The following is a 27,972-nucleotide window of genomic DNA, read 5'->3' on the forward strand; positions in this document are numbered from 1 at the left end:
AATTTCTCAGAAGAAGCAAACAAAAGTGTTTATTTAACTGACACATTAATTAACAAATATCTTAGAAACTAAATCTAATAAACTAATGAATTAGTTTACATTTATCTACAGACATACATGTTACCAAATAACTGAAGTGTTATGGTGGCACCAACAGTAAAAGCTGCCTTCACAATCAGAATTAAGATGTAAACTGCAGTTAAAATTAGTTTTCACCCTTGATAATCAAAAGTGTACTTCCACAAACCTAGGAAATGTCGAGAACATCGTCCAAAACTATAGCTTTCATTGTCATAATTAACAAATTAATATTGGAGATTTCAAAGTTAGTGCATTAATAAAATTAACACCTGCCACAGATTTTAGAGTATAACAAGGCATTATTCAGAATATCAAATGAACCTTTACTTGTAAATTCTACTAAATATCTTGTTTTCCAGACTTTGAAATGCTGAGTTTAAGATATTTTAAGTAAATTGCTATTTCGTAGAAATCCACATTAGTTACACTTTATTTTATTAAAATTAAGTCTAAAAATAGAATTGAGTTTTGTTTTAGCTGAATCTTAACATGGAATATTCAGATGACTAACCTTTAATACTTTCAACTAAAGATCATATTGGTCCAAGCTTAGATTTCTTGGAAATCTGTGAGAAAGCCAATGCTCTGAATTTTTGAACATGGAGCAAAGCACATGGAATTTCATGCCACACAATTCTAAACTAATTTCTTGTCATAAATCAAAGCAGAAAACATAGTTTTCCATTCAAGATGCTTTTCCTGATTATATTTCTCAAACTTTTCTTATATAGAATGAGCAATGGCATTGCCTTTTTTGCTAATAGGGACATTTTGATCGCTCCTTGCTGACAATTCTACAACACTCATCCAAATTTCTAATCGTTTCACATCAAACTCAACATTACTCTTCTATGATTTCCTGCAGGATGAAAATATTATCAATAGTATATAATGTGCATCTCAATTATAATTCAGGACTACTGTAATCCTTTCATCTACCCCCTGAATATTAATCATATCCAAGTTATCCTTCAAATGCCTCAACTATATTACGTGTGGTGAAGCGCCTTTTAAATGTTTTTCAAGTCTGTGTCTTTGGATCACTTGTATTCCTTTTGATTCCACTCAGGACGGCAAATCCTTGCAGAACTATGCAGAGAAGTACAGGAGCCATACCAGGTTGATCATCGGTTACAACTTTGATCACTGTCTCTCTCACTTCAAGGCAAATATTTGATAATGCAAATAAGCGGTGAGCTATGTAGAAGTTGTCCTCTTCTTTCAGGGGCAGCAGGTTTGGATTATCAACAGGAATCAGTCCATCATCAGAGACATTATTAATCTGTAAAAGAGGATATGGTATCTGGAATCAACTTGCTTTATTTCACCCAAACTCTTACATAGAGCAGGATGGTGAAAATCAAAGTAATGTACTGAACCTTGCACAATGTCAGTTAGCATGAATTGTAGTCCTTGACAAAGCATTTCTTACAGTCAAAAGTGGTTAGTTAATGAAAAGTTACCCTAAATAAACATAATAAAATATGGCCTTTCACTTTTCTGCAGTATTTCAGCATTCAGATGATGCCAGAAAAGGGCACAAAGTGCAGGAGTAACTCAGCAGGTAATGCAGCATCCCTGGACAATGGATTGGTGACATTTCGGGTCAAGACCTTTCTTTAGACTGATCGTAGTGGGTGGAGAAGAAAGCGGGGAAAGCATAGCAGGTGGACATAGGCGAAGGAAGGTTTTGATAGGCAAGTGGTTGGAACAAAAACCGGAGATAAGATCAGAAGGTGTGAGACAGGTTTGAAGAGTTGCAGATTGTGAAATCATCGAGAGGAAACTAGGAGGGGAGAAATAGGGGGGGGGGTAGTTAGAGGTTACCTAATATTGCATGTGGTCTCACTGCAGCAAGTTGTTTACGTCGATAACTTCTACATAGCTCCCTGCGGACGGGAGACGGCCCGGGACAGAAAGGTCAGTATAGGAATGGGAAGAGGAGTTGAAATGGTTAACAACTGGGAGAACTAATAGCCCTTGGCAGATAGAGTGCAAGGGCTCAGCGAAACAATCACCGAGTCTACAGTTGGTCTCGCCGATGTATAGGAAACCACATCAGGAACACTGGATGCAGTAGATGAAGTGCACATGAATATCTATCTCACCTGGAATGATGAGGATGGAGATGCAAGGAAAGGTGTTGCCTCTTCTGTAGTTGCAGAGGAAAGTACCTGGGGAGGCGGTGGTCTGGGTGGGAAGGGAGGAGTGAACCAAGGAGTTGCAGGGGAGCGGTCTCTGCGGAAGTCAACAAATGGTGGAGATGGGAAGATACGACTAGTGGTGGGATCACTTTGCAGGTGGCAAAAATGTTGGACTATGATGTGTTGGACGCGGTGAGGTGAAAGAGAGAACCAGGGGAACTCTATCTTTGTTCCGTAAGGGACCCATCTGTGACAGAAGGGGGAAAAACAACATTCACAAAAGAGGACATCTCAGATGTCCAAGAATGGAAAGTCTCATCTTGGGTGCTAGATATTTCAAACAACATTGTTCTAATTTGTTTCTCCAAGTCATATAGTTGAATTATTGCTACAGGGCAGGGCGAGCAATACTTTATGAAAATAACACATTCACAACTGGGAAGAAATGGTACTTCTAACCCATTTAGCACCATTTATACGATACTGAAATTTGTACTAGGGAGGCATTTGAGGGCAACAGTGCCCTCAGTAGGTCCATGATAAGATAAAAAGCACTGGAAAAGAATAGACAGGCGCACCATCATTTAAGACTTACCAAATAATGCAAAGTTGGAAGAATTTGAGTTTCACAGCAAATACCCAAGACTGCAAGACTTTCTTCAGACATTCCTAAACAAATGAAAAGGTATGTCAGCTTTAAGCAATTTAAATACTAATGGAGCTATAACTTTAATTAATTTACCTTGCAATGTTAAAGACTATTTTAAGAAAATCCTAAACGAAAGCTTGTGATTAACCTACACTAAATAATTTGGCTGCAAACTAGTCTGATAGATCTAAACATTGAAAATAAACTAATGATTATCAGCATGAAGTATCTAGCCAAAGATTCACTGGTTCTGACAGAGCACATTTTTAAAATTGTGACAAAAGCAAAATACTACAAATATTTAAAAACTGAAGTTAAACAAAGTTCTCAACCCAGAGCCATAAAGCATGGAAACAGGCCCTTCGGCCCAACTTGCCCACACCGGCCAACTTGTCCCAGCTACATTAGTCCCACATGCCTGTGTTTGGTCCATTTCCCTCCAAATCTGTCCTCTCCATGTACCTGTCTAACCGCTTCTTAAACGTTGAGGTAGTCCCATTCTCAACTATCTCTTCTGGCAGCTCATTCCATACATCCACCACTCTTTGTGTGAAAATCTATCTCACCTGGAATGACGAGGAAGGAGATACTAGGACAGGTATCTCCTCTTCTGCGGTTGCAGAGGAAAGTACCTGGGGAGGCAGTGGTCTGGGTCGGAAGGTAGGAGTGAACCAAGGAGTTTCAGGGGAGTGGTCTCTGCAGAAGTCAACAAATGGTGGAGATATACACCCCTGTGATTCCTATTAAATCTTCTCCTCTTCATCTTGAACCTATGTCCTCTAGTCCTCGATTCCCCTACTCTGGGCAAGAGACTGTGCATCTACCCGATCTATTCCTCTCATGATTTTATACATTTAGTTAGAGAATCTGATGGCATTTATGATGTTCGAAACAAGGATAACCTTTCAGCTCATTTTAGATTCTATTGAACAAACACCTGAAACATCAACTCTACATTGCTGCCTGATGTGATGTGTATCTCCATCATTTTCATTTTTGGCTTAAATTGTGAAGGGCTAAGAATCTTAATTATTGCATTAAAATCCTATTAAAATCTTTGCAGAGTTCTCCTTATGCAGCCTGAACAGAAAGAACTGGATATTTCTGTTTTTTTCACTGGAGATTCAGGTAATTTCTTGGCAGATAATACCTGGAGACATCACAGGAAAATATGTTGGACAAAGCACTTATTCTGAAAATGATTTTATTCTCTGATCAATATTTCAAAACCCTTCCAAGCATGAAACTTTATATCTTCTTACCTGCTAGAGCACTGACAAGGTAGAATGCAGCTGTTAATATCTCTGGTGTTGCGATATCCTTTTTCAAAGAGCCCTCTTCATTTGGGCAGCTGCAGCCTAATATCTGCAGCAGTTCCTTGGCCCTCTGTGCTTGCGTTGAATCCAGTTCCTGTAGTCCGAACAGATTTGGCTGTTCTGCTGAAGAAAGCTCATCAAGCTGCAAAATATACACACAAAAAAATCACTTTCCAAGCTAAGTTGTAATGGGATGCACATTTGATTACTATTAAAATGCAGGGACATTTGTGTTCATTTATTTGCGTTCAAATACAATCTGTTCCAAAGCTGCACTGGTGCCCACTCTTGGGCGAGGGCTATGTGAACTTCCTGCTAACTTTGGCCTGAACTCCTCAATTAACTCATATCGGCCAAGTAGATGGCAGATCAGAGAAGGGATTTTGCAGTAACTAAGATTGCAGTAATATCCAGCTTCACTTGAGTTGACCACAAAAACAACTATGTTGGGAACTCGGTGGGTCATTGTTTGAAAGTGGTTTAACCCAAATACCTTTCTGTCTGTGTCAACAATTTGGACTCCTTGCATAAAATGGCACACCACAATTCATCATCTCTCCTCGAGTGATCAAATTCATCAATAGCTCAGGTCAGCCTAATACTCGCACAGTTCTTTGGCAAAACGGTACCTACAAGATGACAGCCTGTTTCTATCCCTCCTTCAGTAATTGCATGGGAAGCAGGTAATTGCAGCTGAACAGTGTGATGTAGAAGCCATGGCATGCTTGGTTGTACTCCAGGGCCAATTCTGGGCCAAAAAAAAAACCCCGAACTACGGAGTTTATACTGAACTTGGACAGATTAGCAAGTCCTCAGGAAGATCACTTTCGCAAGCTTTCCAAACAACTGAAATTCCGTGTAGAAACAAGGAACTGCAGAAGCTGGTTTACAAAACAGACAAGGTGCTTATGTAACTCCGTGGGTCAAGCAGCTTGTCTGGAAACCATGGATACATGACATTTCAGGTCGGCACCCCTCTTCACACCTTTCTTCTGAAGGGTCCTGACCAGAAATGTCACCTATCCATGTTCTTCAACGACACTGCCTGACCCATTGAGTTACTCCAGCACTTTGGGTCCTTAACTGAAATTCCATCTTTCATTTGGAGTACCCAATATAACAAAGTAATTCAAAACCGTTCAGCACCCCTCCCTTCCATCATACGCGCTAGATCAAAGTTACTTCCTGCTACTGTAATCTCTCTCTCCACCCCTCCCTCTCTCTCTCCCCCCAATGTGTACTATGTTTCACCAAGACTTGCAAACACAATGGACAAGATTAAGTCAATACAACACAGGAAGAGAGATGAAGGGCAAGGAGTGAATATGAAAAGTTTAGGCTTAACTCCAAGCATTGGACAAGATCATTCCTTCAAGGGCAATCTTTGTTTATATTGTTAAAAAAAATGAAATGTACATCAAATTATAGTGCCATAAGCTGGTTCCAAGCAGACCAATGACATTTTATTGTTCAAAGTGTCTGATCAATAATAGTGTCTGCTGTAGATCAATATCTACCAATCGCGTTCAGATAGGACCTTCCCAAACTAGTCAACATTCAGTAACTGTTGAGGAGCAGTCAGCTGGAGCTATCCTTGAGCTTGTTCATCACTGCTCAATTTGCTAGCAGTGAATAATTTGGTCTGAAAACAGGGGGAGGGAGGGGGGAGTGGGAGAGGAGAGGAGAGGGTGCTGCACTAATGCAGGAGAGGTTTGAGCCCAACAGGTCCACTTGGTCTAGTATGCAATAAAAATCAATATTTGCCTTGGTGGAAGTTCATTTGTACTATCTTTCCTAAAGTCTAGCATCTTTTTTGACACTTAATGGAAGGAATACAAGATATTGAATAATATATAATAATGGCGGCACGGTAGCGCAGCGGTAGAGTTGCTGCTTTACAGCGAATGCAGCGCCGGAGACTCAGGTTCGATCCTGACTACGGGTGCTGCACTGTAAGGAGTTTGTACGTTCTCCCCGTGACCTGCGTGGGTTTTCTCCGAGATCTTCGGTTTCCTCCCACACTCCAAAGACGCACAGGTATGTAGGTTAATTGGCTGGGTAAATGTAAAAAAATTGTCCCTAGTGGGTGTAGGATAGTGTTAATGTACGGGGATCACTGGGCGGCACGGACTTGGAGGGCCGAAAAAGGCCTGTTTCCGGCTGTATATATATGATACGATATGATATCTAGTGAGTAACTTAAAGTTTCTCAATATTTGATCATTCAGATTGCCACAGTGTGATATATGGTGGTAGTGGTGAAATTCAAAGACAAGAATCATGCTTGCTGCAAGTGACTAATATACTTTATTTAGATTATATATGCAGTTCCAGATATGAAAATGGGCAGGCATTTCATCCCATTTCACCACTTGGGTGTAATCAACTGTGCAGTTCTCAGTTTATCTAGCACTAAACAAATAAGATAGAGAGAAACCATTCATATTACTTCAAACAAAACAGCAGATGGGTATGGGTTGGGGACACTGTGGACGAGTCACTTCATTGGTGTCAGTCAATGAGAAGCATTTGGTGAGATTATTATTCGCCCAGTTACGCATTGTCCTGCACATATAGAAGCACATTCTCCTCTACCAAACCTCAGCATTACATCAAATAACAACCATAAAAAAGAACACTTTTGAGCAAAATTTACTTACAGCATTATCAAGAAAAGAAATCACTTCTTCGTGATACAAGAATTCACAGTAAAGTCTGAAGAGTTGCTGACACTTTTCCTCTGCAAGTTCAAGGAATGGCTGAAACTGTTGATTCGCCTCTTCAATTGCTGTAATGTATTGAAAATATAATTGCTGATTTAACTATGTGACAGCGTGTAGCAACAACATGCACTTCATTCACAAATGCTGTCGAATACAGTGCACATTACAATTTAAGAGGGCAGCAGCTCTATAAAGAGCTATAAAATTCTACATCATGTCTCTAACCTCCATGCCAGCACATTGAAATGTGGAGGTCAGAGTTGGCTGCGCCTAACGGCTGCGGCTCTCTGGCAGTCTGTTGTCTTTTTTTCTTTTTTTTTGTTTGTGTCGGTGTTGGGATGGTTTTTGTTTCTGTTTTTGGCTGTGTATGTGTGGTGGGGGTGTGTGGTGGGGGTGTGGGGTGGGGTGGGGGTGTGGGGTGGGGTGGGGTGGGGGGGTGGGGCGGGGGGAAACCTTTATTTTATTAGGTCTCTTCCCCGGGGCGCGGCTCGGCTGCGGGCCTTAACATTGCCGGCGCAGCTCGGCTGCGGGACGTTTCAGTGCCCGGTGCGGCTCGGCTGCGGGCCTTAACATTGCCGGCGCAGCTCGGCCGCGGGACGTTTCAGTGCCCGGTGCGGCTCGGCCGCTGGACTTAACATCGCCCGGTGCGGCCGCGGGACGTTTCAGTGCCCGGTGCGGCTCGGCCGCGGGACGTTTCAATGCCCGGTGCGGCTTGGCCGCTGGACTTAACATCGCCCGGTGTGGCCGCGGGACGTTTCAGTGCCCGGCGCGGCTTGGCCGCTGGACTTAACATCGTCAGCGCTGTTCGGCCGCGGGACGTTTCAGTGCCCGGTGCGGCTCGGCCGTTGGACTTAACATCGCCCGGTGTGGCCGCGGGACGTTTCGGTGCCCGGGGCGGCTCGGCCGGGGGGCCTTCCATCCCCTTGCGGGGGCTGTGCGTGTCGTTTGCCTCGGTAGGGGTCGAGCTGCCTGTCCGTGGGTGCGGGGGGAAGAGAGGGGAAGTTTTGTTGCCTCCATCACAGTGAGGGGGTGTTTGGAGTCACTGTGATGGATGTTTGTGTTGGGGTCGGGTGTCCTGTGTTCTTTTCTTTTTGCTGTATTTTGTGTGACTGCTGAAATTTCGCTCGGTGTTGTGCCGAGTGACAATAAAGTGTTGTTATGTTATGTTATGTTATGAGATGCTGATCAGAGGCTGGCACGAAAGACTGCCCACTCCTCCGCTGGACTCTGCCCTGAGAACAGTTGCAGAGCACTGATGTACATGCAGATGTCAAAAAAACATTGGCCTTTCCAGGGGCGGGGCCTCAGGATGCCTCACAAGGTTCAAAGCCTAGGTGCCTGCTCTTCCTCAGTAGGAAGACGTTCAGAGATGGAGGGGCACCTTCCTAAGTCGAGTCTTGCACCACCATTCGGTCAGGTTATGGCTCATGATAAAGCACACTGGAAAGATAGGCTGGATTCAAATAGTTTAGATGGGTAAAACTTGTAAACATCCCAATTATGAGGGGCATAAGATTGGAAAAACACAAGTTTGAAAAGTCACGAGGACTTGTATCCAAGGATTTTACAGGAAGCGGCATCGGAGAATGTAGAACCATTGGTTATTTTTCCAAAAGTCACCAAGTTTCCTGAAGGTACCAACAGATTAAAAAATGACAAATGTGATGTCATTTTTTCAAGAAGGGTGGAAATCAAAGAGTAGGAAACTACTGCCAGTTAACAATATCTGTTATTGAGAAGAATCTGGTCTATAATTAATGAAGAAAGTAGCTAATCATTCAGAAAATCTTAATGCAATCAAACCCCGACAAATGAGGTTTATGAAAAAAAAATCAAGTCTGACAAAAATTGCTCGAATGTTTAGGGATACACTAAGCAAAGTTGATTAACAGGAACCTGTAGATGTGTATTTGGACTCCAGAAGACATTTTATAAAATGTTGAATAAAAGGCTAATGCGCAAGTGAAGAGTTCATAGTTTGGATGGAGTGGTGAGGGTAAATATGTTGCTATTGATATCATATAGAAAGAGTCAGAATATATGTCTTCTCTCAGACTAGAAAGATTTAAGTCAGGATTCCCCCAATGGTCACTCCTTGCCCTCCAATTATTTGCAATCTATTTTGTGATGATTTGGCCGAGTGTAAGGCATCCACATTTGCGCATTACTTAAGAAGAGGTGTGAGGGCATGTTGAAAAAGGATATTTGAACTCTGCACCAAGATATAGATAAGTTGAGTGGGCAAAAAATTGGCAGGTGAATTTAATATGGGCAACTGTGATGTCATGCACTGATAGGAGGAATCAAAATGGGCAGAGATTGAAAATGAATGAAATATAGAGGTATTGCACATGAAGCAGCAAAGGCTAGCAAGTAATTAGGTGAAGCAAATCATTAAGGCAAAAAACTAACTGCTGGAGGAACTCAGTGGGTTAGGCAGCATCTGTGAACGGACTGAGTTTTGGGTAAGGACTCTTCTTCAGTCTGAAAAAGGATCCTATGCAAAACGTCAGTTCTTTAATCTGAAGAAGGGTCCTAACCCGAAACTGCACAAAAAGATGACCTGACAAAAAGTAATGGAAAATACGAGCAGGTGATAAGGCCCAAGAAATAATGAGATCCCATGAAATATAGATTGACAAAAAGTGAGAATAAATTGGAAGCTAGGAATGCAAGGCTTGGTTATACAAAGGAGAATAAATGTAACTTGAGGCATACAAGATCAAAATGTGATGTGTCATAAAGGGAAACCGGGAATTGGCAAGTCTGAAAAATAGAGGGATAGGGTAAAAATAATAAATAGGAAGCATCAAAAGACAGGCCCAATGAGAAAGAACACTTGAGATTGTGCATAGTTCAACACCAACAGCACAAACATAACATTGAATTAGAACATGATGTGACAGTCAGGCAATGAGAGCACAGATACAAACAAAGAATACAATTCATAAATAGAACAAAAGTAAAGTTTGTCCAAAAATGACAAAACACCAGCACCATATGGACAATCAAGAGAGGCAAGGCACCGATGTATCCATAGTTTATCATGGCCTCAGTGACAAAAGATTTACTGATATCTTAAGGTCAAGAAGAATTTGCTAAATGTTGCCACTGACAGAAAGGTTTGTGTACAATTCATGGTTTATAGACTTTAGAGATAAAGCAAGGAAACAGGTCATTCGGCCCTACTGGGTCTGCGTCAACCAGCGATCCCTGTACACTAACACTATCCTACACACTAGAGACAATTTCCAATTTTACCAAAGCCAATTAACGTACAAACCTGTATGTCTTTAGAGTGTGGGAGGAATCCGGAACAACCAGAGAAAATTATTAAGGGGTTGGACACGTTAGAGGCAGGAAACATGTTCCCAATGTTGGGGGAGTCCAGAACAAGGGGCCACAGTTTAAGAATAAGGGGTAGGCCATTTAGAACTGAGATGAGGAAAAAATTTTCAGTCAGAGAGTGGTGAATCTGTGGAATTCTCTGCTTCAGAAGGCAGTGGAGGCCAATTCTCTGAATGCATTCAAGAGAGAGCTGGATAGAGCTCTTAAGGATAGAGGAGTCAGGGGGGTATGGGGAGAAGGCAGGAGCGGGGTACTGATTGAGAATGATTAGCCATGATCACATTGAATGGCGGTGCTGGCTCGAAGGGCTGAATGGCCTCCTCCTGCACCTATTGTCTATTGTCTAAAACCCATGTGGTCACAGGGAAAACATGCAGCACCCATAGTCAGGCAGCACCCATAGTCAGGAGCAAACCCAGGTCTCTGAACAGACAGCACCCATAGTCTGGATCAAACCGAGGTCTGTGGCACTGAAAGCTCCACCACTGCACCACCCATTTATCTCAAACCACAGATGCTCAATTACCTGGTTTTAAAATTATGAGTGAAGTTTCACTTGGGACATCCATCTCAAGTGCAGACTGCTGGCATTTATGGGCTCCATCAACACAGCTTAAAGGGGAACATACAGTGCCGGCACAACCTCCTTTATTTTTCTCTAGAAGGACTTTATCAAAACCTCCACATTTCTCTGGAAGCAGGCAGAGCTCTGGAATGAAAACAAAATTTGAAAAAAATGATAACGGTTACAGAAAGCTGCAATACTAGATAAAGTTTACAAAGACCAATTTTAAATAATAGCTCAAGTTTATATAATAATATATAAACAATACAACCTAACTGTAAACAGCTAAGATATTGTGTTTGTATGATGATACTCAGATTGCTATTTTTAGTTCTGTGCTTAAATTCAGGCAAATTTTGTTTGGTCACCATGTTATAGGAAAGATATTGTCAAGCTTGAAAGGGTTCAGAGAAAATTTACTAGGATTTTATTTTTATTTAGAGAAACAGTGCAGAAACAGGCCCTTCGGCCCACCGGGTCCGTGCCGCCCAGCAATCCCCGCACATTAACACTATCCTACACCCATTAGGGACAATTTTTACATTTACCAAGCCAATTAACCTACAAACCTGTACGTCTTTGGAGTGTGGGAGGAAACCGAAGATCTCGGAGAAAACCCACGCAGGTCACGGGGAGAACGTACAAACTCCGTACAGACGGCACCCGTAGTCAGGATCGAACCCGAGTCTCCGGCGCTGCATTCGCTGTAAGGCAGCAACTCTACCGATGCGCCACCGTGCCGTCCCTAATGTTGGATGTTGCCAGGACTCGAGGGACTGAGCTATAGGAGAGGTTGAGCTGTATTCCTAGGAGTGCAGGAGGATGAGGGGTGATCTTACAGAAGGGGTACCAAATCATGAGAGGAATAGATCGGGTGAATGCGCAGAGTCTTTTGTCCAGAATAAAGTAAGCAAGAACCAGAGGACATAGGTTTAAGGAGAGGGGGAAAAGATTTAATAGCAACCTGAGAGGTAACCTTTTCACACAAATGCTAGTGGGTGTATGGAATGAGCTCGGGGGAGGTAGTTGAGGTAGGTACTATCGCATTGTTTAAGAAACATTTTGACAGTTACATGGACACAATAGGTTTAGAGGGATATAGGCCAAACGCAGGCAGGTGGGACTAGTGTAGATGGGGCATGTTGGTCGGTGTGCGCAAGTTGGGCTGAAGGACCTATTTCCACACTGTATGACTGACTATGACTCAGACAGATAAATACAATTCCAACTGGATTTCAATTCATCCACAATATTATTATTGTACATTCCAACATCCAATAACCTGTCGATTTAAGGGGAATACATTTTGATTGCATCATCTCTCTTGTTCTTGTGAACTTTCTATATAACTATAGAATTTTGCTTCATGGACGACAATAGCTGAGGGCCAGGCAGTCCCTCGTATCTGCTCATTCAAGGATTGCCATTGTTGTCCACATTAGTTATTTATTCATTTTGGCCTTAGATTTTCTCCAGTGGCATCTGTGGTAGAGAATTCCAAAAGATCCACAACTCAGGAGCAAAGAAATTCATAAGAATAAAGAAATCTCATATTTTTCTGAATCTGTCTCTAAGATTTAGTCATTACTTTAAAATAATTTAACTGTCTTTAGCAGTTTATAATTGAGAATTCAGTACTCTAACCACTCTTTGTCTAATTACATGGTTGACTTCAGTTCTTCCATTATTATTTCACTTGAGCAAGGGCTTTTAATATCGCGAATCGAAAAGCACAAGTAACTGTTTGCTAACTCAAACACCAGTTGAAATCTCCTTCTAAAACCAAAAAAAAAGTGCAGATACTATAATTCTGAAATAAATGGTGAAGAAACACAACTTTGTGGGGTGATGAAACAAAATTAACATTTCTGGAATGTGACACTTTATCAGAGCAACTAAAGTGAGACTACACGTTTGGTAAGCTGCAGAGAAGCAAGAGGAGGAGAGGGAATAAAACGATAGTAATGTCACCTCCCACCAGATCAACCATGATCAACTGCATCACCCTCTCTGAGGTGCAACAACTCGGATTCTCCACATTGCACCTTTCACAGACATTCTCTTTTTTCTCATTACTTCCTCACTTCTATAAAACTAAATATGTTTGTGTTCTCACTTTTTCTGTTTTGTTGAATGGTCATTGACCTGAAATTTTAATTTTGTACTCTCCATAAGTGGTGTCTGAGCTGCTGAATATTTCTGGCATTTTCTGTCCTCTATTTTATTTTTAAACTAAAATCTCAATGGCCACTACATACCAAAGTGTCCGTTCTGGTTTATCAAAAGCTCTGTAACGCTGTACGCAATAACAGTGCAAGGTGGGATCTCCAACACAACATCAGCATCCTTGGTAACAGAACCATTGTCGTCAACTGAAACCTACAAAACAAAACAAGGTAAAATGTGCTGTGATCACAATGAAGAACAAAAATAGCTGCAGGTGCTGAATTCCAAAATAAAACATACTGGAAGCACTTGGGGTGTCAGGCAGCATTTATGGAAAGAGAAACAGTTAATGTTTCAGGTCAGAGACCATTCGTCAGAATTGTGAATGAGAGTTAAAATGCATAACTTTGGTTAATGAAGGTTGTGGGAGACACCCACACCATTCTCTGAAACTTCAATTTACATTTTAAAAAATCTCGGCTTCCCAGTTTTGACAAAGAGTCTCAGGCCAGAAACATTAACTGTCTCTCTTCCCACAGATGCTGCCTGTCAGCCTGAGTGTTTCCTGTATTTTCTGTTTATATTTCACAATCAGCGAAATATAGATCCACAAAATCTAATATTTTACCTTGGAAGAATTCCAAATTGTAAATTATTCAATGGATTACAACATACTACTCATGCACATTAATCATGAAATTGCTTCAAAATTTTAGTATTTTGTCACTGATCATCTTCCAATGTGTATGTGGCTGCCTTTTTTCACTGGATGACCGGAAACCACAGATCCCTAATTGGAGCAATTGTATTATTATACATCTTTTGCTACAATGCCCTTCCCCCAACTAAAAGATCCAGGGTGAGGTCTCTCCATGGCTTAAAGGAGCCACATTCAGTCCTTGATATTTGCCAAGTTTGAAGATTTTGACTGGGGCATCAGTGAGGTCAAGTTAAGTGATCTAGAGTGGCACAAGTAGTCCAGGTAGGAACTCCTGAAGGCAATTGTAAATGCAGAGAGAGACATCCAACCTAAATTAGAGCCTCAGATCGATGCTCAGCAATTGGCGCAAGGCATGATGCAATATCTTCCTTCAATATGAAACCGAGTAACTCAAATGACAAAGATGCATCACCCCCAGACTGGCTCAATGCTTTCTATGCTGACTTCAATATGGAGAACAGTGATGTACCTTCTCAGGCCCCACGGCCCCCAACAATACTGTCTCCGGGGCTGATGTCAGAAGATCTTTATGGGGGTGAACCTTGGGGCACTCTGGTATTTTTCTCTCTATGTGCGACGTGTTGTGTTTGTTTATGACTTGATTGTACTTGTGTACAATATGACTTGACTAGATAATCATGGCAGCATAGCGGTTGAGCTACTACGCTTACAGCACCAACAGCCCGGGTTCGATCCCGACTATGGGTGCTTGTCTGTACGGAGTTTGTACATTCTCCCCGTGACCTACGTGGGTTTTCTTCAAGATCTTCAGTTTCCTCCCGCACTTCAAAGATGTGCAGGTTTATAGATTAATTGGCTTGGTATAAATGTAAAGTGCAGGGTAATGTTAATGTGCAGGGATCGCTGGTTGGTGCGGACTCAGAGGGCTGAAGGGCCTACATAACATGCCTCAACAACTACAATACATGGGCAGTCATGTCCATAGTACTTGGAGAGGTTGGTTGCAAAGCAAATAATGTCCTGCCTCAGTACTGAACAGGACCTGCTACCATTTGCCAGATTGACAGTGGACGTGATCCACTGGTTCTCCACTCTGCACTAGATGACTTGCACAATAAGAACACACTTGTTAGCCTAACATGTGTTGTTGTCGTCCAAGTTGTCAAGTACAGTGGGACAGCCAGTGAAATCACATTTGTTGTCGACCTGTTGTGGATCATCGACGACAGCTCAGCACCATCATCCAAACTCATTGTCAAACTCACAGAATTGGGTCTCCGCTCCTCCGTAAGCAAAGGATCATCAATTTCCTCGTCAGTAGACCACTATTAGTACCAATTGGCAACAACTCCTCCTCGTCGCTGACCATCAGCACAGGAACACCGCAGGTTGAGCGCTCAGTTCCCTGCTCCACTCTCTCCTCACCCATGACTGTCTAGACAGACACAGCTCCAACACCATCTTTAACTAAGCTAATGATACCATTGAATAAGAAGTAATACAAGTCAGAGTACAAGAGGGAGCTCAATGTTATTAAAACCAAAAGGCTTATTGTTGACTTCCGGAAGAAAAAGGCAAAAGACCATGCACTGGTCTTCATTGGTAAGATGATGGTGGAGAGAGCCAGGATCTTCAAGTTCCTGGACTTCTACATCTCTAAGGATCCGTCCTGGGCCCAGCACTGATGCAATCACAAAGAAAGCTCACCTATACTTCCTCAGACGTTTGAGTCGATTTGGCATGTCGCCAAATACTCTATTGAGCTTCGACAAGTTTTCTGTGGAGAACACCTGACTGGTTGTATCACAGCCTGGTTCAGCAATTTGCCTCAAAAACAAGAAGCTGCAGAAAGTGGGGGCCCAGTCTATCACAGGTGCTAACTTCCCCATCATTAAAAGGATCTACCGGCTGGAGAAGGCTGCTAATATCATCAAAGCCCACTCCGGTCATGCTCTCTTCTCGCTGCTATTATTGGGTGGGTGATACAGGAGCCTGAGAACTGTTACCTGTAGGTTCAGGAACAATTTCTTCCCAATGTTCTGGGTCTCGAATCACATTCACAACCCTAACAATAACCTACCTCAGCACTGAACTACAACGTACTTTGCGCTACTATAGTTGCTTTATGTATTGTTTTTCCATTATCCTGGTCTGGTTTACATAGAATAACTGATAATTTATTATATATTGTTGTTGTTGTTGTTGCTTACATAATGTGCCTGTAAAGCTGCAGTGAGAAAGACTTTCGTTGTTCTGGTTCACACACAGTGCACATGACAGATAAACACTCTTGATCTTTTGAATTTTCCCTTCGGCGGGAAAATAAGTGGGGAGGACAAAATCCACACCATATGATTACCCTTGCCAATCTTGCAACAAAGATCAAAATTCACGATGATCATTGAGAATGTGGGGGTGGATACATCACCATGCGTGAAGAGTGGCTGCATGGTGAAGCGACTGAATCATAAATACCATGTCAATTAACAGAAGAATAATGGAAAGGAATTGGATGTCAAGCACTCCCAATAGTAGTGCAGATATAAACCCTGCCAGGCTATTTCCTCCCAGCTGGCCTGGTCATTTACTGATGTCCCTCTATATGTATACGTAATCACCTTATAGCAACATTATCCTCAAAATAATTGTAGGGCTTATTCTTACATCAAGGGTGGTGTTAGCAGTTTTTCCCTTATAAAGGTGGAATTCCGATAGAATTCTATTTTATAGACAATAGACAATAGACAATAGGTGCAAGAGTAGGCCATTCAGCCTTTCGAGCCAGCACCGCCATTCAATGCGATCATGGCTGATCACTCTCAATCAGTACCCCGTTCCTGCCTTCTCCCCATACCCCCTCACTCCGCTATCCTTAAGAGCTCTATCCAGCTCTCTCTTGAAAGCATCCAACAAACTGGCCTCCACTGCCTTCCGAGGCAGAGAATTCCACACCTTCACCACTTTCTGACTGAAAAAGTTCTTCCTCATCTCCGTTCTAAATGGCCTACCTCTTATTCTTAAACTGTGGCCCCTTGTTCTGGACTCCCCCAACATTGGGAACATGTTTCCTGCCTCTAATGTGTCCAATCCCCTAATTATCTTATATGTTTCAATAAGATCCCCCCTCATCCTTCTAAATTCCAGTGTATACAAGCCTAATTGCTCCAGCCTTTCAACATACGTCAGTCCCGCCATTCCGGGAATTAACCTAGTGAACCTACGCTGCACGCTCACAGGAATTTGATTTACAGCACCTTTGCTGTATCACAGCACTGCTGGCTAATGGAAGCACAATCCATCCAATATACCCGAGTTGATCAGGTAACAAAAATAAACACACTTTAATCAACATACCTTTAATATTTTTGTTTTGAGTCCCATTGTGCCACCACACTTTTCTTCAATCTGGGTGTGTTCGGAAATAGAGCATTTTTGGGATGTGATAACCTTTTCATTTACTATACACAGAATTTCTTTTTTTTTCTCACAAACTTGTTGGATAAAGGGATGATTCAAATGTATAGTCCTGGGAACATAAACAAGAAGATAGGATGAATGTTTCAATGACAAATATCTTTAGAGATTTGACAAAATAGCACCAGAAAGCCTTTGACGGAGATTTGATCAAGAACGTGCTTGCTTATTGCTTAACCAGACTGTCAATTGTGCTACCCAAATCAACTATGACCTGTGGATAGCACTCCTGATGAGGTTAGAGGCTATAGCTTATAGACTTGTTCCGGAATTGGAAACTGCAGTGCAGTGCCGAGGGAGTATTGTACCACCACAGGTACTGATCTCAGGTGAAATGTTAAGCCAATTCTTTGACTCCCCTGTTTCCCACTGTGTCAATTTCATACAAACACAAACAAGACCCAGGGTAATATTATTACCTTTACCTTTTTTCAGTTACTTTCAAAAGGTGCTGCAAATCAAATTCCTGTTTCTTCAGGTTTCCAAATGAAGATTCCAGTTCCACCGTATCTTGACCTTCCAGGCTGAAGCTTAAATGGGCAAGTTGAGTTTCTGCACTCGCCTCATTCTTGTCTTCAAATCTTCCTTCATACTTGAGAAAGACGGAGTCAGTGACAGCTGCAAAACAAAAAACTTTTTCAGCACAATGATTGAAAGCACAATGAGAACATTTAACAATTCCCAACATGGGCCAAATTCCCAGCTTGTTTTAAATCAACAGTACTAAAGGCAATTGTTCTACTGGCATCTGATAAATCATCACAAATCAACAGTGTTTAAGGCAATTGTTCTACCGAGGTCTGATATATCTTTCCAATGTTTAAGTTTATAACAACATGATCAGAAATCGCATAACATTTTTAAATGCAGAAAATCTACTTTATTTATTATTTCAGGACACGAAGAGGGGACTGGTCCACAAGATTGAGGCAGCGAATTTTTAGTTTAGTTTAGTTTATTATTGTCACATGTACTGAGGTACAGTTAAAAGATTTTGCATGCTCTCCAGTCAAAGAAAAGACTATTATTACAATCAAGCCACCCGCAGTGCACAGATAAAGGTTGAAAGCTACATTATTTAGTGCAAGATAAAGTACGAAAAAGTCCAATCACAGATAGTTCAAAGGTCTCCAATGAGGTAGATGGGAGGTGAAGTGGCCACACTCTAGCCGATGAGAGGACAATTCAGTTGCCTGATAACAGCTGTGAAGAAATGTTCCCTGAATCTGGAGGTGTGCGTTTTATCATATCATCATATCATATATATACAGCCGGAAACAGGCCTTTTCGGCCCTCCAAGTCCGTGCCGCCCAGCGATCCCCGTACATTAACACTATCCTACACCCACTAGGGACAATTTTTACATTTACCCAGCCAATTAACCTACATACCCGTACGTCTTTGGAGTGTGGGAGGAAACCGAAGATCTCGGAGAAAACCAACGCAGGTCACGGGGAGAACGTACAAACTCCTTACAGTGCAGCACCCGTAGTCAGGATCGAACCCGAGTCTCCGGCGCTGCATTCCCTGTAAAGCAGCAACTCTACCGCCGCGCTACCGTGCCGCCCTCCTGTACCTCTTGTACCTCTTGCCTGATGGGAGAGGGCAGAAGAGAGAGTGCCCATGGTGAGATTGGTTGTTGATTATGCTGGTGGGCTTCCGAGGTAGCGTGAAGAGACAGAGGAATAGATGCGGGTTTATTAAAAAAAAGACACAAAGTACTGGAGTAACTCAATGGGTCAGGCAGCATTTCTAGAGAACACGGATAGGTGATGTTTCAGGTCAGGACCTTTTTTTGATGCTGTTATAAACAATGATGAGGCCACAACTGGTGTGCTGATCTACATTTAGGGAGCTTGTGAAGGTCCAAATGAAGGTGAAGAAAAGTTTATCTGGAACAATTCCATGGATGAGCAATTTCAGGTGCAAGATTAGATTGAAGCTCCTTTGTTTTCCTTTGAACAAAAGAGATTGAGAGTAAATTTAGTGGAGATGCATAGTGCCACAGAGTTATTTCCACAGAATTGATAAGAGGGAAGATGTACCTAATATGCGATGGTTCACAGACCAAGGAATATAGATTTAAAATGTTGAACAATAGAAGCTGTGAGAACAATTGCATTTATTTATACACAGAGAACAATTCAGTGACCTGTTGCGGTGGTAAAATCACAATCAAATAGAGCTTTCAAATGAGATACAGATAAGCACATGAGAGAAAATAACTTGCAGGGTTATTAGGACCAACATTCTGAATGGTCTCTTGCGCTTACCTGACATTTCAATAATCCAAATCTTACTTACTGGTCACTAGGTGGAAAGCAAGAACTATTCATAACACCGTTGAAAGGTTTTAGAGGGATATGGTCCACTTGCAAATAAATAGGACCAGCTCAGGTGGAGCATCTTGGCCTGCATGGGCAAGTTGGGCCAAAGGGCTTGGTTACATGCTGTACGACTCTGTGACTCTATAAACACTGATTACTCTCATTTTCTGTCTCAGATACCTCTCAGGGTTCCAGTCAGTATTGTTTTCACCCACTAATTCTTCCTTTCTAGTTTTGACAATCATGTGGCTTAGTCCAAACTAAATATCCTTACGTAGACTAAAGGATCTCAAATGCAGGAGAAATTAAGAAGCAGGTGGAATTGATCTGTATTCGATAACTTTTATGAGCATCTTAATTTTCAAATTTTAACATCTGTCACAGTTGATGACTTTGTAAAGAAGTAAAATATATTAAATGGGCGAAAGGTAATGACTCAAAAATGGCCATTGGGTGATATTGAAAAAGAAAACTATGAGAGTCAGTTCTAAGGGAGTCAATTCTTCTGAATAGCTTCAAATATCTATGTTTAACCATGGCCATCATTCAGGTTTCTGCTCATACCTCATTTGGAAAACTGGAGCAGCACGAGAAGATCAAAATCAGCATTTTGCATGTCTCCCACCAAAAGCCCTTTCATGTCAAATACATATTCAAAAGATTAAATTCTTGAAAAACATTCCCTCTAATTGTGGGGGGAAAAAGAAGAGAACGCATTCTAAAACTCTTTTGTTCATATCAAAGACCACAGTCATGGAAAGATCCCATTATATCTATGCTTTATATTTTGCAAAGATTTAGTCATCAGTACTTGCAGATAAGCCAAGCTCCATACCAGGTTTGATGGGTGCATCACCAGTCAATATCTCTTGGAGGGTAAATGAAGAAGGGCGATATTTTGGCTTCTGCCAGAACCATCCCTTCTTCTTCTTGGTGACCAAGCTCAAAAGCTGCAGCTTATCAGAATCATTCAGGCTGCTGACAGGAATCAAGTCACCGCTGCTTTCAATCTGCTTTACAAAGCTGCTGGTTGCCTTTGCAAACATTTTGAAGTATTAATCGTGAACCTATGAAATAAACATCTGTTAGTAGACAGTGATTCAATATACATGGAGATATGCATAGAAAAGACATGTACACGATGGATCTGTTGTCTCCAGACAGGGAGGCTTCGCAACATCTGCAGGTAGAAAAGAAAGAAAAGTGCCATAAACTTGATCCCAAAACATTTAGGATCACCAGTGAAAATTTGGCTGCAAATAAAAATCTTTGTAAGGGACGAGGATAATAATCAAAGACTGTTTGATTGAATTAGAGGAATGATTTAAGATAATGACCAGAGGTAGGGGGTCTTTGAGGTAAATGAGGATCAGAGGGTCTAATCGTGCACCTTCCTGCTTTGAATTGGTTAAGAGATACTAAATTTGTGTATATTACTGAAATTGTTGCATCTCATCTCAAAAATGTGTATAAACATGACACGTTTTGCACAATAGAGTGTTTTGGGGCACCGCCTACATGATGGAACCTCTCTCCCTCCTGCAGAAGATTGACTGAATAAATACGCTTCTGTTTGAAACAAGAAAGGATCTGTGATTGTCAGTCTTTTTTCTCCACAGCAGATAGAACTAGGCCTCTTAGGCTAATTTCTATAACAATGTAGCAGTGTGCATGTGAGAGCTAATAAAGCACTTATTAATATAGCGATATATGAAAGTACCCTTTTCAATAAAATAAACTGAAAATTGTTGCTCTGAAAATTCTACAGCTTTACATTGTTCAGATGTTCACAATACTATTTAAATTAAATGTTGGAAATACGCAGCTGGTCAGGCAGCATCTGTGGAGACAGAGAGACAAAGAGGATTAATGTGTCATGGCGTCATACAGCACAGAAACAGGCTAACCAACCTGCCCATGCTGACCAAGATGCCCCATCTATACTAGTCTAACCTTCCCACGTTTGGCCCATATCCCTCTAATCTTTCTTATCCATGTAACTGTCCAATTGACTTTTAAAATCTTTTAAAATTGTTGTGTCAAAACAATCAGTTTTTCATAACTTATTAAAAATAGATTTAATTAGTTCAAAAATGCAGAGAAAGGATGCAAGTGAAGGAAGTAGAGACACACAAGATAGGGTATATGATGTGAATTACAAAGTAGCAGTGTAAGAGTAATCTAATGTGTCACAGTCCCCCTTCTCCCATTTTTTGTTTAGTATACTTATTCAGCTTGTTCTTGAACATTGGAAATTAATTTGTCCTATTGCATTCTATATGCTAACCCCTCACTGATGAAGAAAGTTTCTACATACATCACTTTAGCTTCATTTGTCAATTATCTTTCTAAATTCCCTTGATCTGATTCCAGTGAGAACAATATCAATCTACCTTATCAGATCTTTCAAATTCCTCAGTTCTACAGAGTAATCCCTACATTTTGCAATCTATCCACAAAATGCTTCATTCCTGGAATCATTTTTTGAAAATCTCTTCTGCGCCCTCTAAAGCTTTTTGCACTCTATAAATAAAACCAACTTTCTCAACCAGTCCTGCCGGTTCCTGTGATTTTGGCACATTTCTGCCCAAAGATCTGTTCTTGTGTGCCTTTCAGAACTGTGCTCTTTTCTGATTCCATGCTTTTTAGCAGTAAATTTCATTTGCCACCAAACATTCATTCCACCACACAGAATCAGTCTGAAGCATCAGTCGGAAGAAGGGTCTCGACCCAAAACGTCACTCATTCCTTCTCTCCTGAGATGCTGCCTGACCCACTGAGTTACTCCAGCATTTTGTGTCTACCCTGAATCCATCTCCTTGAAGAATGTTATAGTCCTCCTCATAGTCCATTCTGCCTCCATGCATTGTGGTCTAACATTTTTACAAATTGTGCCTTGTACACTATCATTAAGATGCTTTCAGCAAAGCAATACTCCAATTCCAATCCCACCCTCAGTCCCACTTCGCCCACACCCAGTCTAACAAAGAACCATTCTCAACTGCATTCTATTTTTTCACCCGTTAGCCAATTTTCTCTCCTTGCTATGACCGCCTCATTTATTCCACAGGCAAGCTTATTTTGTGACACTTTATTGAGCACGGTATTTCTATTTTTAAAGCATGAAATATGTTTCTTCAAACATGTTTACTTGGATGTAATATGCAGAATTTACCATATCTTTTTATTTTGAGTGGATTTCAATTTTTAATTCATTTTAGTTCCATTCTGGATTTTCATCATGTTCCAAGCAACAGTCTGAAAAATCTAATCCAGCCAGTGTTCTATTTCACTCGTTCAAAATAGTGCTTGCAGTTGGGTTTTCTGTTATACATTTTAAATAGGTAGGGTAATAATCCTTGGCTATATCTTACCACTGTAGAAAATTATATGATGGAGGACATAAAATATGGTGTTATTATTTAAACCTTGCTAAGTTGTAAACATTTACAGAATAGACCAATTCTTTTAAGATACTCTGCAATGTATTCAAAAATACATTTTTGCAGTTATCACTTTTTACCCTGTCAACTGTTATTTTTATCATTATTTATTTGGTATTTATTTATTTATTAACATTTATTATTTATCCAATTGAATAAATTAATGCGGATACATCCTGCCCATCCATGCACTATGATTTTTTTATATGTTAAGAAAACACAGTAATCCAAAATAGCTACTTCAAGATCAAATTGTATGCAACATTAATTGCATTCATTATGGGGTTTTTTGCAAAAAAACAAAGTAATGGATTTATTTTGTGTTATTTCAAGTGAATTACGTGACAGTTTCTCTTGGCAATGGTGTCTCATGTTTTCAATAAGTATTTCCAATAACAAGTCCCTACAAAAGTAACTGTATATTATAGCAAACAAGGATGTTTATAAATCATGTTTAATCATCTTTGAGTACAAATAATTAAATAAAAGATTCATTATCCTAAAGCATTAATGCCAATGTGTTAGGAGATGTTCAAATGCAAAAAAACAGATATGAACTTTTTTAAAAACTATTTACTTAATTTCAAAGATTTGGCCAGAATTCGTTGCCAATCTCTAATGCTGCACAAGCAAGGTATGCCTCTGAACTAGTATCGTCAAAGTAGTGCTGAGGGGCCACAAATTAATACTTCAGCTTTTGTTGTCCTGAAACTCAGAAAATGTATTACAATTTCCAACTTTTTGTCTGGCATTCAAACCGCTACCGAAAAATAAAAAAATAATAGCATAATTAAAATGAAACACTTAGATGGAAAACATTTGTTGTCATAAATGCTAATCAGTAATCGCCATCCCCACCATCGTACAAGCCAGTCTTCTGCCAATTTGATCCACTCCATGTGATATCCATATGCAACTGAGAACACAGCATGTAGCAGTGGCTATGGGTCCAGATATCATCTCAGCTATAGTTCTTTAGAGCTATGTTCTTGCATGAGTTGCACCATTGGTCAAGATGTTCCAGTACAGTTAGACCACTGGCATGTACCCAACAATGGAAAAACACTACCCAGGTGTGACCTGTTCACAAAAATCATGATGAATCTAGTCCAGCTAATTGCCGTCCAACCAACTTACTCTCAATCATCAAAGAAACAGAAGATTTTGGCATGTCATCAAGTACACCAGCTCACCAATAGCCTGCTCTTTGTGTTCAGTTTGGAGGTTGCCAGGATCACTCTGCTCCAGACCTCACCACAGTCTTGGCTTAATCATAGACAAATCAGCAAAATCCAGGAGGCAAGGTGAGAGTGACAGTCCTTGACATCAAGGCAGCATTAGACTGAAAAAGACAGTGTGTTGGAGTAACTTAGCAGTCAGTAGTAGTCTGAAGAAGGGGCTCGATCCAAAACATTGCCTATCTGTGTTCTCCAGGGATGCTCCCTGACCTCTTGCATTACTCCAGTACTTTGTGTCTTTTTTGTAAACCAGCATATGCAGTTCATTGTGTCTGCTGTGTAAGGCTGTCTGGCATCAAAGTGCCCTTGAAAGGCTGGTCAATGGGCAAAGGGTAACCAGTGACTAGTGTCAAATGTAGTTGCTTGTCAGAGGTCAATCCCCTCAGCCACAGGACATCACTGTAGGAGTTCCTCAGGGCAGCTTTAAGGCCTAATCATCTTCCACAATTTCTTGAATGACCTTCCTTCCAACGTCAGGTCAGAAATGGGGATGTTCACTGATAATTGTGCAATGTTCAATTCCATTCACCATGCCGTTGCAAATAAAGCAGTCCATGCAACAAGTCATTGACCACATTCAGGCATGGCAGAAAAGTGACATAAAATGACCATCTCCTCAGAATCGAACCACCTACTTCTGATTATCAGTAACATTATCATCACCAAAAGCAAGTCAATCTTTGTATTCTAGAACCGTGTCTCACATCCTGACCATTTAAAGGTTTTTCACCAGGTTTTACAAAGTAGCAATCATAGGTGTGATAGAACACTTGCCACTCGCTCGGATGAGCGCAGCTTCAACATGCAAGAAGCTTAACAACATCCAGGAGAAAGCAGCCTGTTTGATTTGTAGCCAGTTGGCTACACTAACAAATCATGTCTTCCACAACTGACAGAGAATTACTGCATTATGTTCTCTCTATCCAAGTCTCTAATCTGGGCTACTCTAAAAGCACGTCCCAAACTTGCACCCTCTACCACTAAGAAGAAAAAAAGATACATGAGAACAGATGAACATTCCTCATCAAGCACACACTCTGGTGTTCTAGAAATATATCATTGTTCTTTGGTCTCAATCCTGGAACTCCCTGCCTAACACCACTATGGAAGTACGTTGATCAGAAGAACTACAGCTATTCAAGAATAGTTCTATTCAACATGGACATTTCGTAAAGAGCAATTAGAGTTTGGCAATAAATGCCAACTTTGCCAGTCACACTCCGATCCCCCAAAAAATGAAGGAAAAAAACCAGAACTGTAAAATTATATGTGAGGAACACATATACATAACTTGTCATAATGAATACCATATGATACTCTTCCAATTATTCATCGACAATACATATAGTAAGATCATGCCTAGATATGAGCCTGGACATTATATGGTCTCAAAATTGTTGTTCATTCTAAACTTGGTAAAACAGTCACATTGTTTAGACATTTATTTCATTAAACATAATAAACCATGAGCACACATTCATTTGCACCATTTCCCCACCAATGAACAATGTCCTCAGTCTTATCCCAAAATAACTACTTTCCGATTTCATAAACAGAATTAACAAACCACATTTCATAAAAGGCACAATTCAGAATCAGAGAAGCAAGAACTGCGTACAAAATTAACCCGCAAACACTTTCTTCCCAACTGAGGAACTTCTTGTTTGCTATATTACAGGAAGTGAACCTTGAGGGAAATCAGAGATATGGGAATTGTTCAGGAAAATTGTGTCGAGATGGGCATTTACCCATTACCTTGATGAATTAGCGAAACACATTCAAAATTCCAAATGGCCTATACCTTCTAATATTGCATAATTTCTCATAGTCTCATTACACTTTGCTCCATTTGCTACAATGCCGTCATTCAGACATAAAACTTTTGTAGGCACAAAAAATGCTGGAGTAACTCAGCAAAACAGGCAGCATCTCTGGATAGAAAGAATGGATGACGTTTTGGGACCCAGAATGTCACCCACTCCTTTTATCCAAAGATGCTGCCTGTTCCACTGAGTAACTCCTGCATTTTGTGTCAATCTTCGGCCTAAACCAATATCTGCAGTTCGTTCCTACATAAAACTTTTGTAGGTTATTTAAGTGACGATAGCATTATAACCAAGCCCAATCACACATGCACGTTAATAGGATCAGATGCTGATCCCAAAAATAGCATTGCAATCATCACTCTATAACTCCATAATTTTAGAGTTCAAGTTCTGAACTTGTTAAGTGTTTAAAAAACTATTTAATATTTACTTTTATGAAGTATTAATATTAATTTTGATAGGTTAAATATTAAACAAATTATATACAGAAAACTACCCATGGTGTTGAAATAAAACCAGAATTGAGCTCAAATTGTAGTGACTTTTTAATTTTGCTTTCAATTAATCTTATTCCATACAAAATTTTACAATCGCTAATATGGAATGATCTATCTACACAGTGATGGTATTTATTCACAAAATGCTGGAGTAACTCAGGAGGTCAGGCAGCATCTCAGGAGAGAAGGAATGGGTGACGTTTCGGGTCGAGTCCCGAAACATCACCCATTCCTTCTCTCCTGAGATGCTGCCTGACCTGCTGAGTTACTCCAGCATTTTGTGAATAAATACCTTCGATTTGTACCGGCATCTGCAGTTATTTTCTTATCTACACAGTGAACATTAGTTGATGAGAATCTATTGTAAAGTTGAATGGCAAGTGTTACTTAAATTCTCAAGTAGCTTGCGTTGGGCAGATCACATTATGCAAAATAGTTTGTTGCCCCACCACCATATCATTTACTTTGGGGACCATTAGTTCACTTATCATTCTACTGGATTTTGTGGAAATATGTCACCATTCATTGCCACGTCTAATCCTGGAACAACACTACAAGTATATTCATCAAAAGGATTGCAGTAAATCAAGACGGTGGCACATTACACACTTCCCCATGGGGGAATTAGAACGTGGAACTGTAATTGGAACAACCAGTCCATAACTGCAATGGTTACTCGATTCACTGCACCATCAAGCTGAACTCTCGCTCTTTCCTGAATCTCTCCACGCAAATCAAAACCGCCTCTCCAAATTGCAGTTTTCTTTGTAACCTCACTGCCACAATAAGATTATTCGCTTTCCAGAATCACAACTGCCTGCAACAATGCGTTAGAGAAATGTGTCACTGCTTTGCAATTACAAACCAGGGAGACAAGAGGCGGATTCCCCCTATAAGACGATGACTCATTTTCAAACGCAGGCCGTGTCATTTCAAACTCCAAGGCTGCCGAGATACACCCGGTCTCTGCGGGTTCCAGCGTCTTTCTTTCAGCAAACGTTGACTAAGATTGAAAACAAAGCGAAGGCGTGAAGTGGAGCAGACAGAGATGTTGTTACTACGACCAGATATTGATACTACTTGCCCACAAGGCGTTGTCTCATCGCACCCAACCCAACCAGCACCCCGAGAGACTCACAGACCGCGGAGAAGCAGACAGACAGACAGAGAGGGGGAGAAAGAGGCAGGGGAGCAGGGGGAGAGAGCACACCTCAGGCGGCGGGCGACGCCGACGGACGGAGTTGGTCAGCGAACGCCAGAACCAGCGGCCGGCAAGTCTCTCTAGCTGTCGCTTATGTCCTCCAGGGATGGGGCGATCGGGCGGGGGGTGGGACAGACAGCTCGCCACCGCCCCTGGCAGTCAGCCAAGCAGATGCTAAATCAGTCTATTCAACGGAAAACAACAGCGTCCTGTTTGGAGGAGGGGAGGGGAAGAGGGGAGGGGAGGCAGATGAAGGCACATGCACCAGATGAAGGCACATGCACCACCAGAT

At 41.1% G+C, this 27,972-nt stretch overlaps 1 protein-coding gene across 4 annotated transcripts; it reads right to left on the reverse strand.

The window, feature by feature from the left end:
• Positions 1-27,941, reverse strand: gsdmeb (gasdermin Eb). Of its 4 annotated transcripts, none has more exons than XM_078420311.1 (10): positions 27,690-27,941; positions 20,311-20,542; positions 17,574-17,766; positions 17,029-17,200; positions 13,085-13,205; positions 10,788-10,970; positions 6,851-6,978; positions 4,137-4,332; positions 2,821-2,894; positions 1-1,363 (listed from the first exon to the last, which is right to left on the reverse strand). In XM_078420311.1, the coding sequence occupies exons 2-10, from the start codon at positions 20,519-20,521 to the stop codon at positions 1,103-1,105; spliced, it is 1,539 nt and encodes a 512-aa protein (XP_078276437.1). In that variant the 5' UTR covers positions 20,522-20,542; positions 27,690-27,941; the 3' UTR covers positions 1-1,102. The 4 variants fall into 4 exon arrangements, with proteins under 4 accessions (XP_078276437.1, XP_078276445.1, XP_078276447.1 ...); XM_078420319.1 differs by lacking the exon at positions 27,690-27,941 and adding an exon at positions 27,564-27,584; XM_078420321.1 differs by lacking the exon at positions 27,690-27,941 and adding an exon at positions 27,345-27,496.
• Positions 27,942-27,972: the final 31 nt, after the last annotated feature.

Source organism: Rhinoraja longicauda, chromosome 2 (genome assembly GCF_053455715.1).
Source record: "Rhinoraja longicauda isolate Sanriku21f chromosome 2, sRhiLon1.1, whole genome shotgun sequence".
Lineage (NCBI taxonomy): Eukaryota > Metazoa > Chordata > Chondrichthyes > Rajiformes > Arhynchobatidae > Rhinoraja > Rhinoraja longicauda.

Coding starts and splice junctions, on each gene's coding strand:
- gsdmeb (XM_078420311.1), bottom strand. CDS start 20,521: ATGTTTGCAAAGGCAACCAGCAGCTTTGTAAAGCAGATTGAAAGCAGC. Junction 6,979..10,787: donor ACTCATAATTTTAAAACCAG/GTAATTGAGCAT, acceptor AATACATTACAG/CAATTGAAGAGGCGAATCAA. Junction 2,895..4,136: donor CCTTGTCAGTGCTCTAGCAG/GTAAGAAGATAT, acceptor TCATTTGTTTAG/GAATGTCTGAAGAAAGTCTT.